We start from the raw sequence: 19,880 nt of genomic DNA on the forward strand, positions 1-19,880 counted from the left end.
AGGCAGATACAGGCCCCAACAGGTGGAAGGGACGATGGGGAAGTTAGGTCAGCTGGTCTATGATTTGACAGGACCAAAGGGATCAGATGTGGATCCTCAAATCAGGTGCCAAGCATGGGCCCTGAAGGAGCCTGACCCCACCGAGTGGACAAAAGGCTTGTCTTCATGTCCCTGCACCCTCACCCAGGCTATGGAGGATCTGTCTTTCCTGCAAGATACTAGTAATCCAGGCTCAAGGGTGAAGACGCTAAGGAGTCAGCAGTGGGGGGGTACAGGGGGACATATCTTCCAGTCAGTTCTGTCCAATATATATGGCTCAGGGAAGAGGTGTGCATATGATCCAGAAGGCCCCCTGCTGGCTGGGTACAGCGAACGCTACTTCTCTGGATACAGCATACAGATGTATATTGGTAATGACCCATATGATTCTGGATTTTCATTTAAATCCCACATTTAAGAGTAAGATGTTAGCGCTGTTGTTTCACCGCTTTACTCTACTCCCAGGATTACTGTCTGATTACTATTCCATGCTGCCATAGCGTTTATTCAAAGTTTTTTCTCCAGATGAAGATCTCCTGCCATTCCAGTGGTGTTGTATCGAGTCTCCTTTGTGCCACCTGTATCTCAACAAGCGACCGTTAGACCGTTGCCAAGGTTACAGCCTGTCCAGCAGTGACACCACAACCAAGAAGGCCACACAGGGTGTAGGTGAGCGACTCTCCCCAGTAAACACAAATCACTCTGAATTTTAATCAAGATGATGAAATTGTTAGAAGACACCTGTGTTGTCCATGTTTCCTTTGCAGCGATGGTGTATGGCAGCCTCCATTTCATCACATTCGATGGTTCAGAGTACTCTTTCAAGGCCCTGGGAGAGTTTGTGATATTGCGTCTCTCCTCCATCAGTGGCTCTAATATCTTCACCCTGCAAGGACAGACTGACAAGCTGCACACAAACTCAAAGGGAATCACTGAGGTCCCAGCGGTTGTTCGCATGGCTGCTTTCCACCAGGGCACTGGCAAGGTCAGGGTGTTTGTGTGAAGGGAAGACACTTGAAATATTCAGAAGTCCTGTATCTTTTAATTCACAGAGAAACAAAATATAAAATCAACAATGTGCTATAAATTTTACTTTGTGAACAACAAACTTCAGTCAGTCTTGTCATTGTAGTGCCATTAGCAGGCTTGGTACTATCATGCTTTTTACAAGACCGCCTAAAATCTATGATCATAGATATGTGGCAACCCGTGCTATGAGTGAAGATTGTCCACAGAATTACTGAATGAATGGATAAAATTAGAAGTTGGCAAACTTCATTACACCATGTAGTGTAACTCCCCTAAAAAACACACACATGACAGAGAACAGAGGAGTTTCAGTATCAAGGTCTCGGACATGGATACCTTATGGTTTACAGATTTTTGAACAATAGACAATTTATAGGTACACAAGTATCAGTCTCCAAACCTACTGTAGATACTATCCAGTTAATTGAGACTAAATTAAACGTTAGATAAAATTTGCGAATCATACTTAATATTGTTTGTAATTTCATGTTCTTTTCAGATTGAATGGAGATGTGGAGAGAAAGGAGATGGACTATGGGTTTCTGTGGATGATGTGAAGGTCCCAGTCACAGTTGGTAATGAAAACCTCTCACATCTGATAAATAATTCAAATTCTGTTTTTTGTATGAGATCCAAAAGTGCAGAAAGAGATAAGGAGCCACTGTTTGCAATTTCAGTGCTATAATGATAATTTTAGCTTACCCCCACCAACACAAGTGTGTGTTTAAGACTTAAACGGCAAGAGTCTACTGTCTTAATCATATGACAGATGTGAAATAACTGTTCTTCCAGGTGTTGTGCATATGAGTAAGAAGGACTTTGCTGTGCGCTGTACTTCAGTGACTCGGTGTGCAGTGGTGTATGCCAGTGGTGTCCATGTGGTGGTGTGGCAGGTTGAAGGCTTTAATCAGTTGGCAGCCATGGTGGAGGTTCCTCAGACCTTCTACAACCGCACTGTGGGCCTCATGGGCCTCTGGAGCTCCAACCGCTCCGATGATTTCCTCATGTCCGACGGCAGGGTCCTTCCTTCAGCGAACCTGAACCCCCCCCCAGAGGAGCGGCTGAGTTACTTTGGCCTGTCCTGTGAGTGGACCACTAAAGGCTGTTTCTTGTGTTTGAAAACTTGACAACCTTTCGAGAAATAATAAAAAAGTGAAGTCAGACAAAGATATTGTGTACAATACAGAAAACACAAATATGAAATTAACATGGAAATGTTGTTACCTGGGGTCAGTTCACTATTCAGTTCACTAAGCCACAGACTGGCTTAACTGGCTTAAAGTTTGCTTGTGGAAGTAGCTTGTAGTGATGCAATAACAGAAATGATCTTAGGTTCACCAGGTGGACAGAATGTGTTCAGTGTGTTTGCTGAATGTGTAAATTAACAGCTGTTTTCTAACACGTTTGCCCTAACAATGTTAATGCTGATAATGTGCCAGTTTTGTGTTGATAGATTGCTGCCCCCAAGTGGCAAAAACAGATAATGCAATTTAAAATGTAGAATTCCATGTTCCTATTAGTGGAAAACGAGACTCCCTTAAATATGAAATTATTATCTGAATTGTCTGTTTATCAGAAAAGAGTAGGAGACCTTTATGTTTTACACTTCACCTTCACCACTTGTTTTCCTTCTGTCACATTCTGGAGGGTTTGATCTTCTGAGACCCTTTTTATTAAAAGCAAATAAGACAAATCTTTCACAAAATACTTGAAAAAAACAGTTACAGTCTTGCAGTTCTGACATTTAGAAAATTTATAGGGTGTTTTTCACAGCTATACCTGTCCCTGCTTACATTTGCACTCACTTCTGTAGTTATTTGTGTGTGTTTCTAGGGACAGTCCCAGTCCCAGAGAGCCTGTTGTTCTCTGCTCTTCCTCTGGTTCCTCTGCAGCCTGTTTCCTTTGAGCAGTTGCTGGAAAGTGTCAGTCCCGCTAGGGTGGAAGAGCTGCAGCGAGCCTGTAGAGGCAGCATGCAGTGTGTTCACGACGCCTTGGCATCAGGAAGCTCTGATTTAGGCCTACAGACTCTGAATGCCAAGAAGCAATATCAGAATCTGGCCCAGATCTATGGTAAGCTGCCTACACCATTTTGGAAAGGTTTTTGTGTTTTTATCACTGACCCCTGCTAATCTGATGTGGCTGGTCTGTGGTCTGGCAGGTAACATGCCTCCCATAGTGACAGAGCCCACAGTGATCCACTGTAAGGTCAACACCACTGTCAAAGTTCAGATCATCGCTCAGGACCCCAACGGAGACCCCATCATCTACTCCCTCCTCCATCCCAGGCCTCCACGGGCCGTAATTGGCAGCGGTGAGACATGCACACACAAATAGCATAACTTAGCCTAAATTCTTCGTACAAAAGAGAACCCCTCTCCTTCTATCCACTGCTGTTACAGATGACGTTACTGCTGACATTTATTAGTAGGCTGGTAAGCCTGCTGCTGTAGCCAGCAGTGCAGTCTTTGGACAGATGGGGCATTTCAGAGCTGAGTCAGTGAATGGGTCACACTGAGAGACATGCACAGTCATACAGAATACACAAAAAACTGGCAAAATATAAAATACTATTTTTCATACTTTCAAAAAGCTGTTGTAAATATATAATTGTCGTGTGTGTTTTTTATTCAACCTCAGAAACCCATTATATGTCCTTTAAGATATCCCATGGCATTTCCTTTGGCAGTATAATGTAAAGTTTATCACTGAGTTCCTGCTGGTGCAACTGCTTTATGTTGTACTTTCTGCACCAGGTGATGGTTACCTGACATGGACCCCCCTCAGCACCCAGCCTGTCCAGCTGACCATCAAAGTCAGTGATGAGCTCACCAGCTCCCTGTTCACACCTGTCCTGCATGTCTGCAACTGCCTCAATGGAGGAACCTGCCAATATGACAGCATCGCTGAAAACCATCAGCAGGGAAAGTTTCAGGTACATTTTTTATTTCAGGTGATGCCTTTATCTAATGCACATAATGTGGACCCATGCCTGTAAGTTAATGTTGATTTGTTCTGTCTCACTGCAATAAACCAAGGAGTGTTCATTTTTTTAAAAATGGGTTTCAAACCCATAACCTCCTTGCTCTGAGGTCACAGTGCTAACCACCTCCCCACCATGCCACCCTCGCACAATTTTATTTCAGATAATTAATATTATTCTAAATGTCTAAAAATATTTTCTCACTTGTAAATTCAGCTGATCTGGATATGTGGTTTAGGGAAGAAGAAAGATGCAAATGTCCATTCCCACTGTCAGAGTAAAAGATAGATAGATATCTTGGAAATACATCCATGGTGCAATCAAGTGCATAAAGGGAAAAAATTCTTATGTAAAAAGTATGTTTTCACTTTATCGGTTATTGAATGTGGGATTGCAGGCAAAATGGTAATTTTATCCATCTAAAATTAATTTTACACAGTAAAATGTGCAAAAAGGGAAGAGGTCTAAATACTAATTTCTTATGGATTTACAGAGTATGTGTCTCCCCAATGCCTGTGTTTCTCTTCCTTTCTGTTCATACTTGTTTGTGCTCCAAGGTGGTGGGGTGCCTGTGTCCAAACGGGTTCAGTGGGGTGTTCTGTGGGAACACCGCAGATATATGTAAAGGCAAGCCTTGTTTCCGAGGGGTGAAGTGCCAGACAAAGTCAGACCCCGGCCAGTTCACCTGTGGACAGTGTCCTGATAATACTGTCTCCAAGGGAAAAGAGGGATACAAGTGCTTTGAGCAAGGTCTGTGGCTCTGTATTAAGTGTTGTTTGCAGGAAGTATTGATCGCATTCATTCTTATTTACCTAATTTTTTCTTCGTATTACTTCTCAGACATGTGCAGCCCTCCTTTCCCCTTCCCCTGCCACAAAGATGCCAATTGCCTCAGAACAAAACAAAACTACACCTGCACATGTAAGCCTGGCTTTACTGGAAATGGATACAACTGTACAGGTACTGCACATTCAACATTTCAGTATAAATAACACATTTACTTACAGAACTGTAACTGCACCACTGTCTTTGTCTGTATTTTAGATATTGATGAGTGTGCATTGCTGTCAACCTGCCCGAATGCCAAGTTTGAGTGTAAGAACAAGCCCGGCTCTGTTGACTGCCTCTGTAGATACAGGAAAACCAATGACAATGATGGATGTGGTATGTGCACTATCACGCACGTTCACTATCGTCTAGCTTGCTGCTGTATTAGTTACATTCACAGGTAACACCATATGTTCTATAATTAATAAAGAGGGTTAATGGCACTTGTGAATTGCACCATCTATAGTTTATATATGTGCCAGAAAAGTATACATATACAATTTGTGAGTCTTTGGTGAGAGTATATAGACCGTGCTTGACTGACATGTTCCATACTTGTCTTAATAGTTTTGTTGATGAGATGGCTTACAGTATTTTTCTGAACTTGCATATTTCCCAGCTTATCCCTCTCTTTACATTCCAAAGAGAATGCACAGCTTCCTATATGCATATAGCACTTACTATATATATATATCTTTATATATATATATATATATATATATATATTCACCTAATATTCACCTTTAAAAGATTCATTTGATTCCCCTACTTACAGCTTAAACCCAAGCAGAGGTCTGCTCAGCAAGAATAACTGTGCTTCATTTGGTTGGCCTTGATTCTAGATAGATAAACTAAAACTAACTGAACTAAAATGCTTTCATTAAAAGTGTATTTCTGCTGTATAGTGCAGTGTACGTGTACAAGTGTGTCACCAGTGTGTTTAATTCATTTGTGAATGATGTGTTTCTCTGCAGGTGACTCTGTCAACCCTCCAGGTAAGAGCTCCCATGTGCTTCATTAGCTTTATCATAGCTAGGCACTACTTTCGGTCTTACCATGGTAAATATGACTGTGTCTGGAAATAAGAGGTCATCACATGGCTGTTGCTGCTGGTCTGTGTCTCCAGGGTGTAATGTATTCAGTGTCTCTGTGAGGTGGAAGAAGAACAGAGCTGAAGGACTCAAACAGGTTTCTGTGTGTGTGTGTGTGTGTGTGTGTATACCACACAAATAACATTGTAACACTGATAATATAATGAAATATAATTTAAAGTTTGCTTTAAAGTCATCATTCCTGCTCATTTGACAGCTGGAGGACATTTTGCAGATGGGTTTTCAGAATAAATTCTACAATGCCAGTATGATGGATCCAGACGAGGGATCCACTGTGAATGAATATCGTATCAACGTCTCCAGTGACACACCCCACTGGTATATCAGAGACTACCTAGCCAGAGTCAGCAGCCACTATGAAATCAGTGCCATTGATGTTGATGGTAAAATACTTTTTCATGTAGTTTCATGGATGTTTAGTTGTCGAAAATGACAGATTTGAATTTCAGCTTATAAATCAAGTCTGGCAAACACCTAATTTAAAGTTTCTTAAAATTAGTTATGATGTCTTTCATATTATTAAATTAAATAATTCAGTATAGTTTATGGCATTTGTTAAATAGGTATTTTAAACTGCTTTTGATTATTCAAGCGTGGCATAATACATTTTTTTTAATCTATATTATATAAGCAGTAAAAAACAGGAATTAATAATGTCATTTTTAACTCCCCACCTACAGATCTGGATGAATGTAACACTAAGGAGCCAGTGTGTCTCCATCCTGCCCTTTGCACCAACACATATGGTGGCTACAGATGTTTTTGCAATGGCACTGATGTGGATGAAACCCAGTCCTGCATACTAGGTGAGGTTCTGAGGATACTGCACAGTACATCCACCCTGCCAGTACAGCAATGTCCCCAAGGCTGATAAACTGTCAAAATCAATATTATGACTGAATGCTAAACCCATGAATGTAAATGACACCTTAATGTTTATCATGCAGTTTCTCACTGTGCAAGGCCATATATGATTTGATTTGATGAGAGCATTTTATAAGAAAAGTTTGCCATGACTTTGTTTTGATTGATCCATACCAGAGAGAGAGAAGGTGAATGATATGGGGCTGGACCTTGTCCTGGGGCTGGTTCTGGGCATTGGCATCCCTCTGCTTCTGCTGCTCCTCCTGGCTGCACTGGGCTACCTCTGCTGCTGCTGCAGGAAGACTGGAGAGTGAGTAACATGAGCATTACATTAGGAAGAACTTACATACAATTTCTACTTTACATACAACATGCACCGCTAAGTGAAATATGCATAGATTATAGTTTTGAACTACTAATGAAGCTTCTGATGAGAACGTTTTTCTACTATTTTGTGCTGAATATTCCAACAAAACAGTATCTGAGTATCAAATGCACCGTGTAGCCTCTAGACGTGGCTGTATAATGTTTGTATCTGTGGCCTGATTAAATTCACAAACAACACAATGAATTCATACAGCTCTTTTAAACAATAACACAGTGTTTTTCAGTAAGTCACATGGTGCCAGAATAGAGTTAAATACAAAATTAATGATTATACAGGCCATTCCACAGCCACTCCTACCAGGTTTCTTTATGATTTGTCACATGACCAAAACTATGGCTATAGGGTCCCCTGAGGTGACTATTTGGAAACAGCTGGATACACCATAGTTGGACACTAAAATTCCAATGAATAAATGTAGAAAACATGTAGCAGCTCCTTTGTATAGAAAATATACAGTTACAGAGAATAACCAGATTGTACCACCCGCCCACTTACACACACACTGTACTATAGTCTGCCTGGAGACAATTGTCTACAGCAACCTGAAGGCATTAAATCCTGTCCTATGCTCTGCTGCTGCAGCACTGATTTCTTATACTCTATTTTGCTTCTCAGTTGGAGGTTGGACTACCCACTCTCTTACTATATTAAACTAAAACACTTCCTACTAACAGCTTTGGTCTGAGTTATGAAACTGGACTTGGGTAAAACTGAGGTATATTTCCAGATAGAAAGTGTAGTAAAATAAGGCAATGATGAAGGTAACACATCCACATATTAGAGGCTTAATGGCTAAAAGAGCACCATCAGATCACCCAGTGTGATTTACTAAAGGAATAGTTCAACTTTTCAGGGAATATTTGTTTTCTTGCATAGTTAGCAGAGACTGTCAGAAAATTCATATCTGTATGGTAAATACAGAGCCAAGCCAGTTAGCTTAGTTTACCATGAAAACACGAAATAGAAAAGATGGCAAATCCACCTACTAGCACCACTAAAAATCATCAATTAACACAAAACCAAAGCATTAAATTGCTGTACATGTATTACATGTATTACATGTACATGTATTGCATTACATGTGTGACTGTTTCTTAGTTGTGGCCAGTAACTTTTACAGATTCTGCATGATTTCATTTTCTTTTGTGAGCTTCAGGGGTGCTGGTGGGCAGTCTTTGTTATCTTCTAGATAAAACATAGCTATCTGTTTCCAGTCAATCATCTTTTACAACTCTGAAGGTAATGAGGATGAAATCTTCAATTATTCCTGTACATTTACATAAAAGCAATATCTCTAGACAACACAGATGCAGTGCACATGTGTCATTCATTGGCCCTAGCATGTGTGTACAGATCTATGGCATCTGGACAAGGTGTTGGTGTGCCATAAAGGCAAAAAAATCCCCTTGGTGAGTGGCCTGCTTTGCCAGCTGTTGGTAAACTAGACCCCTTGATATTATGGCTGGGGTTGGCGTCCACACTGTGGGATTATGTCATTAGATTACAGTAAATAAGCAAAAGCCAGGGAGGAGGTTGTGCTATTGATAGAATAAGATCTAAGATGTACATAACATAATAGAGCTGAAGCAGGAGTGATTTCATAGTTCCAATAGTTCATTCTCTTTCAACTCCTCACTGTCTAACGTCAAATTTAGGTTTTCACTGTTTTTGGCAGCATTGTTTTTGTAAAAGCATCAAAGAACAATTCAAACAATACGAAATGTAGTTATGGGCCAAAAAGGGATCTGAAGAGGTTTGCAGTTAGTCGACAGGCATGTAACGAATTTTTGTATCAAGAATTAAAGGGAATATACAGTACATATTTGCACAGAGAACAACCATAATGATATACCAATCCAAAACATCTGCACTGTGAATAAGACAACAGTGAGAAGCTAGAGAAGCTTTTGGGATGTGTTCCTTGTTTTTAATCAGCTTTAGCCCCAGATTTCAGCATCTTTCAACACTTTGAATATCTAGGCTAGAGTCTGCATGAATATTCATGCGTCACTGAGTATTCCACAACTGCTGCCCATCCAAACATTTCCATAAACAGCCTCAAATGACAGGCTACTGTTGTCTACTGCATGGAGAATTAGAGACGGCACTAATCAGAGCCAGGAATACAAATTGTACACAAATATAACTTCTGGCAGTGATAGTAATAAATACTTCAATCACTCTACAGTTTCACAATATATAATGACCCATTTGGTCCAAGCTACAGACATCATTTGCCTTCATTGAGTCCATTAAATACTATGGCCTGTACAATAATTAAGAAGCAAGCAACCCAATAAAACACTTTCCAGTATCTTGAATGACAGACTGCAGAGATATCTTGCTTACATCTGCTTTCTGATTTGCCTGTGTATTTTCTTTCAGCCTCCCCCACTTGTTGCCAAACTCCATCCAGGAGCAGCACAACCCTCCGCCCTTCAACTACTCTGATCCTGCCCTGCAATACAAAACCCACTGCAGCCCTCGAATCATAGACAACATCACACCAAGGCAGCGCCTCAGATAGCACATACAAAAATGACATACATGTACAAGTATATGTGCAGCTCACTCACACTAAGACCACAGTTGCAAACAGAATTGCACAGGGTTACAAAGTACAAACAAAGCACTTTTGTAGCAACTGCATACTGTATGTCTTACAGTGACAAGATGAATTACTCTATTTATAAGGTGACAAAGTAGTAATTAAAGCTGAGCGACTTTTAAAGTTCATTATTTCCTGTCCTCTCCACTGAGTGATGGATCTGCCAAGTGTGAGCTGAACATTATTTTTTCGCATGAACAACAGTTTACAGTCCGAGTCCTGCCCCCCCAGAACTGGACAATCTCTTGGCTGGAGACACTGATGAAAAGTAAACCACTGCAGTGGTGTTTAGCTTCCAGCTGATACTAGGCCAACAGCCTCCTCGATAGCAACATTAGCATTTGTCAGAATACATCACTCTCCTGCACCTCTGTTCCCAATTATATTCACTATTGAGTTTATTAGCACTCTTGCCTTAAATGTAATGCATTTATATTGGGATAACCAATGCTATGCATATTCACCAAAACATAGGTGATCCAGTTTTTTAGGTGTTACTACTTTGCATAATACTGCATCCATGTCCTACATCACTTAGTCCAGTTCAAAGCTGCAGTGGATGCTGGGGGGATTCAAGGCCAGAAGCTTCTTGCTGGGAGGTGACAGTGCTAACCACCACACCATCATAACTAGTTTATAACTTAACTGTTTTCAAAAAGCCGCCACCTCACTCTGAATTACACTCTAAGTTATTGTTCATTGCTGGACTGTGTCCCAGCTAATTTAACACAGTGGAGTCTTTTGTAAAACCGGACTGTCACTGCAAGTTATAATTGTGTAAAATATAATGTAATCATTAAAAGTAGTACTTTAACAGCATTGAGTTTTGGTGATATTATTTCTGGAGAAAAGGTGAGAACACATTCAATTATAGTACTGAAACAATCATGTCATTTTACTGGTGTGTTATTCTGAATGACCTTGTGGCTAAATATATCTTGTAAACTCTATTTGAAAAAGGACTTTTAGTTTATACTGAGCTTATATAGTGCATAAGGTTTAAACAAAGAGCCATAAAAACACAAACATCTGCTTCTTGGGCATAAAGGAGGGGGCAACAGGGACATCCTACAGCATGTTAATACAGCCTTACTGATGGGTATTTTCACCTATAATAATGCAACATAACATACCATATGCTTCAAATGAATTGACTGGTGGAAAGTAACCTTTTATTATAACTATCAAAAATATAGTGGAGTTAAAAGTATATTTCGAGTACAATGTTGGAAGAAGTATTCAGATACTTTAGTAAAAAAAGCCAAATGTAATAGATGTATGTAAAATTATTCCATCAAAAGCAAAATCTTGCATCTAAAATTTACTACAGTGCAAGTACAGTATATTTAGGATGTTATATTTTGTTTTGATCGTATATTTTTGAAATGGTTAAGTCACTAGTAGCTTGTTATCAGATACATGTACTACAGTAAAATTATAAAATATAAATAAACACAAACTAACTCACAACTACACTTAAGTAGAATAAGTAGAGTACACTGCATATACAGTAACGCTTTTTTACTACCTCATTCCAGTTACCATTGACCTGCTATTGCTCCTCTGGACACCAGGTGTCAGAGCTGAGTCTTCCACACAAGGCAGATTAAATAAGATTTGTTTATGAGTAAGACTTAAGCAGAAACACAACACTGTCACAGTCACACACAAACACACGCAGTCACACACATACATACACTGACACCTGCTCTGTAGCCTTCATCTGGAAGTGGCCATAACATGCGGTGGAGCCTGCTGCCCCCTGCAGAATGAGATCATCAGAGCAAAGCATCCCTGCAGATCCCTGCCACTGCAGAGATAGACCTGGCCCACACTACAGCCAGGGTCAAGGAGAGGGCACAAATAAACACTCTGCCACTGTCACTTCCTTGTTGTGGTTACACACCGAGGTACACACTTAAGCACACACATACCCCTGCATAACCTCTGCAGTGGTTCTCGATTCTACTGGTTTCAGTTTCTACAGGCCTGACTGAGCAAGTAAACTGAGTTTATGCCACAACACTACATGCAGGATTTGTAGATGAAACTTCTGGAAAGAATAAAATCCCATAGCAAGCAGAGCTCCTGGCACCTGTGATAGACAACGGCACAGAATGAAGAGTGAACAGCAGCCAGTGAAAAACATCCACTGAGGAAGAAATCACCTTGGCAAAGAGAGCTTTGTTGTGTTACATTTCTGGAAGGTTCCAAGTAGCACTCTTTCATGTGCTGCTGAAGGCTGCAGCGTTTGAACTCCAGCTCCACACTGACTGCAGCAGACACAGACACTGGAGGCGAGCCAGTGAAGAAAAGAGGGAGCCAGGGAGAGGGACAGAGTTAGAAAGAGTCAGAGAGAAAGAGAGAGAAAGAGACTGATGATCAAGAGAAAGGATTCGAGCTGACAGCTGGTACGTGGTTTTGTCCCTCAGATCCCCTCAGGAAAAAACAACTGACATGCAAGTTTAGAGGTAGTTGATGACCTACTGCCAGGCCCAACAGACAAACACGTTAGGGGGATAGAAAATTAAGTGCATACTTAACACTATATCCATTTCATCACAACATGATTGAAAAAGGCAGGGAATAGCAGCCCTCACCAAATCCTCTTATCCGATTTGAGGCCATTAATCATTTCTGCCTCGTGATGTAATTTTGGGAAACAAGTCATTTCTCAGTAACAGGTAGGACAGAACATTGATTGGATTGACTCGTGCAGCTCACCTGTTGTTGGACCTTATATGACTAGTGCCCTTATTGCATGGCTGTCAAACTAACCAGGCCAGTTTGCTGTAGGCCATCAACTTTGTTCATTAACTGGGCCAGACCTTTGCCCACTGTATGCTGGGAAGCATTACCACTAATCAGGGACTCTCAGAGCCTGGTCAGATGAAACTGAAATTGCCTGTAGGTCATAAAAAATACATGCATTCACAAACACATCCCTCTCCGTGTATTTACCATCAGTGCATACATACAGAAGCATTTGGCATACAGACTAATCTCACGTGAGTACATGCCCAAACAATGTAAAACGATGCATGCACAAAACGTAAGAATCTTTTCATTGACAGCAGCTTGACGCATCCATGACACTTAAGCAGCTGCCATTCTCTGTCATGAAAGGTGATCCATTCACCTGGCGTGGAACCAGCAGGTGCATTACAAAGCCTCATTCATTAATAATAGCGTCCAAGTCTTTCAGTTACACTGGTAAACATCTCATATTTGTCACCAGTGCTTTATCTCTTGAAGTCCTTGTAGGCCTCTTAGGTACAAAAATGAGCCTTTAAGAGTTTTACCTGAAAGCTGCTTTTTTTGTCTTTGTCAGAATGTGATTGTGCAATGCCATCACACTGCACAGTACTACCACATACTGTATCTCACATGCTGTGTGCTAACATGACCCCACTGCCAAAAAATGAACTGATCCACATGGTAAGTTTTTTCTGTAACGGGAACATTGCTAACTGCTATCAGTAGGAGTGATGTTACAGGCCACAGGGAGGTGACAATAATGAAGATGGAAGGATGAATTCAGCCTCGTCTCTACTGAATTAAAATGACCGGTGACCCCTGTGGTATGGAAACGAAAGCTGCTCCTTTATAAAAATGCTTTAGGTTGGGCTGTGTCTAGTAAGAGCTTATCATGTGAGGCACTTGCATTCACAAAGTTGATAATATAACAGGGGTGGAAAACACATAGGAGCAGCAGTGGTTTGAGCATAGTATGTACATGCATGTACACACTTCTTGTGATTAAAAAATAATACTACAGAGTTAACACCCAACATCAATAATGCAGAAACAACACTGTAACATATACTGCATTTTCTTCCATGTTGTGAATTAAATGTCTCTTGGCTTACATCATGGAGATTGGTTTCAGGTTTTATAGACCATTAAGTCATGTCTCCTGAGTTCCAATATGGACTATCCATATTAACCTCCAACCTACAATCACCTTTGACCTGGAACAGGCCCTCTGAGGCACGAGGTTCATTGAAGGGCACGTCATCAATCCACCAACCAGCTGACTTTGCATACTGGAAGGTGTGCGTCAATACAAACTGGGCAGGAGGACAAAGTAGAGAGCCATTCTGATTTTGAAATATTTATGACCTGACAGTAAACCATTGTCTCTAAACAACAATTTTATTGAAGCAATTCACTGTAGATGTTGCACAATAATAATGTCTAAAACACATGAAAACCAGAATACATGCACTTAAGAGTTCATGGAAGCTGCATGTTAGTATCTAAGGTCACATTTTAGAGCATTTTCCAAGTATGTTCAGAGAAGCATAAGATGAATTTATACACCTCCATATAGACTAGTTTGCACATGCTCCGTCTTATCTGGTTCTTGTGATAGATTTAGGCCTTTGCACCACCACCTTTGGAACTGCATAATCTGCACAGTGACAAAAAGCCTGTAGCATAAAAAAGATCTAAATGAAAAGAATTCAACTTCCTCTATGTAGGTTGGGGAAAAGGTTTGTCTGATTCGGAGCCTGCTCAGCAGATCACATGGCGAAGGCAGCATCACCTCAGCAAACAGCACAGATGGAAGTGGGAACCACTTTGGATACTCATTTCTTCTATCTACATGTGCGATATTGAGCTTTTCACAATTTCTGTTCTGTACTTATAGTGTGACATCCGTGTCTAATAATAATAATAAGATGACTGTTTTGGGACATGGAAATTCTAGTACATGCCCTGAGTGGTTGCTCAAATTGGTCTCATCACACATCTCCATGCACCTTCCTCCAGAGCATCTCCCAGGCCAGGGACAGGTGGTCACTGGGAGACAGGAAAGCAGCCGGGCATACGCAGTCAGGCTATCAGATACTCCATCCACACCAGCAGCACAATTAGACGAGTCCACAGTCATGTGACATCACTGCCTACTCCAGACCCATTCACATATAACACTAAATGTACACACACACACACACACACACACACACAGAGACAGTATACACACTTAGCTTACATACATAAGCCATTACCTATTACAGGCTATTACACCCAAATGCTTTAGCCCTGACAATGCATCTTATTGTACATAAACTACAAAATGAACACAGAAGACAGGAGGAAATTTAACAGAGCCACACTGAACTCTGTCAGTGTACTATATGCTACTGAAAACGAAAGTAATGCATTCAGAAATAAGAAATCTAATACAGAAACACAGTAAATCGTATAAGCACAAAGTGGGTCAGCAACACACTCTGCACAACACACGAAGTATGCACAAACTATGTTCTTGGTAGCTAATATCTTATCAAAACTATCTTACTGGGGCTCCCCAAAGATGATGCCATATGTACAAACACAATGCAACAAGCTTGTCTGCTATGCCTGTGGCACTGACTGGGATGTCTACGGACAAAATGCAGCGGCAGCGCAGACCATGGGAGTGACGCATTGCAGGTACAAACACACCAATCAGAGAGCGCGATTTCTTCCAGCTACGGCTTGTGCCCCATCACAGAGTAGCACAAAGTATTCATACGCCATTATGTAGACCACAAACTACACGTAATATAACTTTTAATATCGACGTCAAAACACTCAGGCCAGTCATACCTTTGCATTGCAGTTGCTTCTCGTTTTTTTCTGTATAGCTAATTATTTAGACAAAATACATTTTAAATTCATTTGGTAACTGAGGAAGAGAGAAGTTGGCGGAAGGATGATGCAAAGAGGAGGAGTCTAGGACAGCCGTTAAAGGCGAGTCCAGTTGCCCCTGTCTCAGTGTGTTCATAGGGATTGTCAGAGTACTGAGGCTTTGTCTTGGGTTTGGATTTTGTTGTGAAGCAGCCGCTGTGTCTACATCGAAATGGTAAGAAACACGAATAATTATGTTGTTTTTTTTTTTCTTCGGCGTAGAATTGATTTGCCGTTAGCAAACACTTCTGTAAATATCTGAAATCAATTTCAATAAAACGTAGCGTCACTAGTGCTAAGTCCACCTACGGAGAAGCACTGCTCTAACTAAGTTAACGACCGCGGTGCTCACAGAGTATATGACGGCTCGCTAGTTGCTAGGCAGCGTTAGCTTGTTGGACAAAGCTAATGTTAGCTGCGTTCTTGTGAGCAAACACTCGTGTGCCAGACCTTATCGTAAGTGTTAACACTTGAAACTGGGCATGAGCGCTTTTTCCTCGTTAAAGTTGCTTTTATTCAAGACCACCATCAGGCTAATGTTGGGTGCGCTAAGTAACGTTTGTCATGTTGAAGACCGTTTATCAGTTTTGTCACATCGTTTCTTATCTCAGTTAATGATATGCTCGAGAAGTAATGTTGTAGCTTAACTATACGCTAGCCATTGCCTAGTGTGATGGCATTATTCATTTTGGTTTAAGTATGGACGTCGGTGTTTGTATAAGGTCTGTTACCGCGAGCCGGCACATAAGGCTAGCTAGCTAACTATAGCTCTCCTCAGCTAATGTTAACCTTTACCGCCAAATTGTATGCCATTCATTGTCTATGGCAAAACAGGCGTCATTGAAAATTCATATTTAGATAGCTCTGACGCTTCAAAGGCATTTTTAGCCGTTTCTGTGCCATGAAAGAGTCCTTTTGTGTTTGTTTAACTTGGTTGTAACGTTTTACCTATTGTAATCCTCATTAAATTTTGCGAATTATACAAAGACTTATACAATTTTTGCGACTTGTATTTTTTCGATGGGAGTTTTGAAGCCATCTATTAATTTTTTTATTTTAAAAAAAACTGTAACAGCTTATTCTGGATAAGTAACAATTTTGGCATGTCATTAATCATTTTATCTTCTACTGTACAGGCTGATCAGCTCACAGAAGAGCAGATTGCTGGTAAGACAACAGTCCATTGATCGTCCTCATTCCTCAAATCTTTAAGTGGCCAGCATTATGAGTTCTTGCATCTCTTGCAGTGGATTTATGCTTTTGCCTTTTAAGGTATTCAACAGACCAGCCTGTTGGTCATAAAATAGGAATGAATGAATCGGCTGTTGCTTGCTGCCTCTGGACTGCAGTAGGACTCTCCTGGAAAACTTTGCATTGTCATGGTTTGCTATGTAATAAATGATGTAATCTGGAATGGCTCTGTATTTTGCTATGCGATTGGCAGTCGCCTTTTACATGCTGTGCATGAAGTGTCCTTTGCACTGGGTGTGTTCGTTGGACAGAATGCTTCAGGGACAGTTGTAGCACCATCACTGGATTACTATACCCTTATGCTAAGATACGACATAAATGTTATAATGTAAGTTGGGAGCAGTGTCTGCTGGCTGAAAGTGCTTAGATTTGCTGTAATGTGTGCAGTTCCTGTCTAAAGCGTGGCACAGTGAAGAGGTTTCTGATACCGTCCTTCTGCTGTGGACTTGATTCAGCTTAGATCAGTGTCGTATGGTTATCGTACCCTTTCCTGTATGCTCACTTAAGTGCATAAATTTCTGAGGTTTTGTGGACATGCCTGTTATTAGAGACTGTATAAACAGCATGGTGTGAACCTAAGGTGTTTTGAGGTAGCAGTCACAATAATTTATAGTGCAACAAACAACTCCAGTGATATGTTTGTCCCATACCATAGGAACTGGATTCCCCTCAAATTTCTTGTAGAAAATAGGCCTTTCCTCAAAAAGGGTGTTTCCCTGTTTGACTCTCCAAATAGCAGGGCAAGTTGTAGTATTTGACTGACAGGCTGCTTCTTGCCACTACACATTGCTCATTCCCCTCATCATACTTCTTGAGTCTCATTCTCATCCCTGCTCAAACAAGCTACACAGCCTGTCATTTGGTACTGATTCAGTCTGAGCCTGCCCTGCTGCTCAGTCTGGTGGTTGCTGTTTAGTCAGAAACAATTGCAGTTGGAAGTTGAAACAAGACTCAGCAGTATGTTGTAGCAGGTTTATAACTGAAACATGAATAATATAATGCCCTTTGAGTTGTGGCAAATGCTTAGGGTTGGTGGGATTGACAAACTAAGATGCAGTTTTGATTATGCAAGGTGGTCTGGTAGTATTTACATGGACCTATGGATTCTGCTTTGTCTTGCCAGTTTTGTTCATATCTCGCAGTAGCTGTGTCAAATTAGCCTTAGTAAAGTCTTTTTTCCCTCCTCCATCCAGAGTTCAAGGAGGCATTTTCACTCTTTGACAAAGATGGTGATGGTACAATTACCACCAAAGAGTTGGGCACAGTCATGCGTTCTCTGGGACAGAATCCCACAGAGGCAGAGCTACAGGACATGATCAATGAAGTGGATGCAGATGGTAAGAACTCACTTTGGCTTTGATGCCTGCTAACACACGCATAATGTAAGTTTGTTGGATAAGCCCTCATCAATGGCTGTTTTCTTCAGGAAATGGTACGATAGACTTCCCAGAGTTTCTGACCATGATGGCCAGGAAGATGAAGGATACAGATAGCGAGGAGGAGATCAGAGAAGCGTTCCGTGTCTTTGACAAGGTAAGTGCTAATATGCACATTCACATTCACATGCAAGTGCATACATGTGTACATTTTAGAGCTGACTGAATGACCTAATTTTTAGGATGGCAATGGGTACATCAGTGCTGCTGAGCTTCGCCATGTGATGACAAATCTTGGAGAGAAGCTGACTGATGAAGAAGTGGATGAGATGATCAGAGAAGCAGACATTGATGGAGATGGACAGGTCAACTATGAAGGTTAGTAAATGTCATGTATTTTTATCAATTTGGATCACTTGTGACATAATCTCAACTTTTTTCTTTTCTCATCTTTCCTGCAGAATTCGTACAAATGATGACGGCGAAGTGAAGGCCTTGTACAGATTTCGTATATAAATTTGCCTTTTTTTCTTCGTGTAATTTCTGTAAAATCTTAATAGCCCCCCTCCTCCCTGCCCCTTCTGCTGTCCAAAGGAACTGCATGTAAACAGCATAGGCTATTGTCCCCATGTCCCTTTCTTTTGCTGTCATGGTGTTTTGGAGTGACAGAATGGTCATACAACCAGATGCCCGTGGAGGCCCCTGGGAGCCGGAGAACTTCGACGCTTCCTGTCTTGTATGCTCGGGGCCCCTCCACACATGGCGACATTGGAAACCTGTCAGCTGGTTGTCACTTGGCAACGCTGTTGGCATGGAAACATTGTAGAGGAATTTAAACTCTGCATGGACTATGGACAAAGTATATATGGAAATCTCTCAGCATTGCACTACTGCAAAAATAATGACACGGGTGTATCTCCTAGGTACTCGTACAAACTCTTTTTGTATCTGCTGTTCTGTATACCAGAAAATGACTAATCTTACCATGCTTTTTAATGTTTTACTCACTACTTTTACTTTTCTTTTTTTTTAATGACCTCTGGTCATGCCTCAAATAATCCATTCCAAGTTGTATATTTGTTTTCCAATAAAATTTACAATCTATTTGGATTTGAAGATTGTCTTGTTTTCTCAGTTACAATGGATCCTTGAGTTTGTATACCATGTTATTCCCATTTTTGTATCAAGGGCAAGATGCTCCATTTTGATAGGTTTTTTTTTTTTTTTTTGTTTTGTTTTTTTTTATTGCTTAGAATACACATGAAATGTTTGCCATTTTAGTGTCCCCTGTTAATTCCCAAACACACTGAGGGGCTTCAGCTAATGCCACTTAATTTTCAGATAAGCTCAGATCACATCTGAATTGTCATTAAAATAAAAGCACTCAGCGGGATCAAAGGTTCTATTTTTGAAGTGCACAATGGTACTCGACATTAGAGTAGCCTTGTACTGTCCAGCTCCCCCACTGACTACATAGGCTATGTGTTGTCTGCTGCTGTTGGCACAGAACCATGGAGAAGCTGACTGCCTGATGTCTTACCTGGCATTTGTCCCCAGTCATGAGGTGCAGGTGATTTGAGTGTACATCAGAAACCATGGTGTAAATAGAGATGTACCTGTGTTTTTCTTTCATTGAGTTTGTTACAGTAGCTTGCAGAGATACTAAGTTTGTTATTTTGATGAATGACAATAAAGCTCTATTGTGGACCTCTGCTCTGCCTCCTGT

General features: G+C 40.9%; 1 protein-coding gene across 1 annotated transcript; it reads left to right on the top strand.

Annotated features, from left to right (window-relative positions):
• Positions 1-15,570: 15,570 nt before the first annotated feature.
• On the top strand, positions 15,571-19,259 carry calm2a (calmodulin 2a (phosphorylase kinase, delta)). Its single transcript, XM_026309243.1, has 6 exons — positions 15,571-15,702; positions 16,664-16,694; positions 17,972-18,115; positions 18,205-18,311; positions 18,397-18,532; positions 18,616-19,259. Exons 1-6 carry the CDS (start codon positions 15,700-15,702, stop codon positions 18,642-18,644), a joined length of 450 nt encoding a protein of 149 aa, XP_026165028.1. The 5' UTR covers positions 15,571-15,699; the 3' UTR covers positions 18,645-19,259.
• The last annotated feature ends 621 nt before the right edge of the window (positions 19,260-19,880 follow it).

The sequence above is a fragment of the Mastacembelus armatus genome, chromosome 15 (assembly GCF_900324485.2).
Source record: "Mastacembelus armatus chromosome 15, fMasArm1.2, whole genome shotgun sequence".
Classification (NCBI taxonomy): Eukaryota; Metazoa; Chordata; class Actinopteri; order Synbranchiformes; family Mastacembelidae; genus Mastacembelus; species Mastacembelus armatus.

What these genes read in the sequence shown, in the direction of transcription:
- calm2a (XM_026309243.1), top strand. An exon ending in CACAGAAGAGCAGATTGCTG is followed by an intron (nt 16,695 to 17,971) that starts GTAAGACAACAG and finishes TCCTCCATCCAG; the next exon opens with AGTTCAAGGAGGCATTTTCA. An exon ending in CAATGAAGTGGATGCAGATG is followed by an intron (nt 18,116 to 18,204) that starts GTAAGAACTCAC and finishes TGTTTTCTTCAG; the next exon opens with GAAATGGTACGATAGACTTC.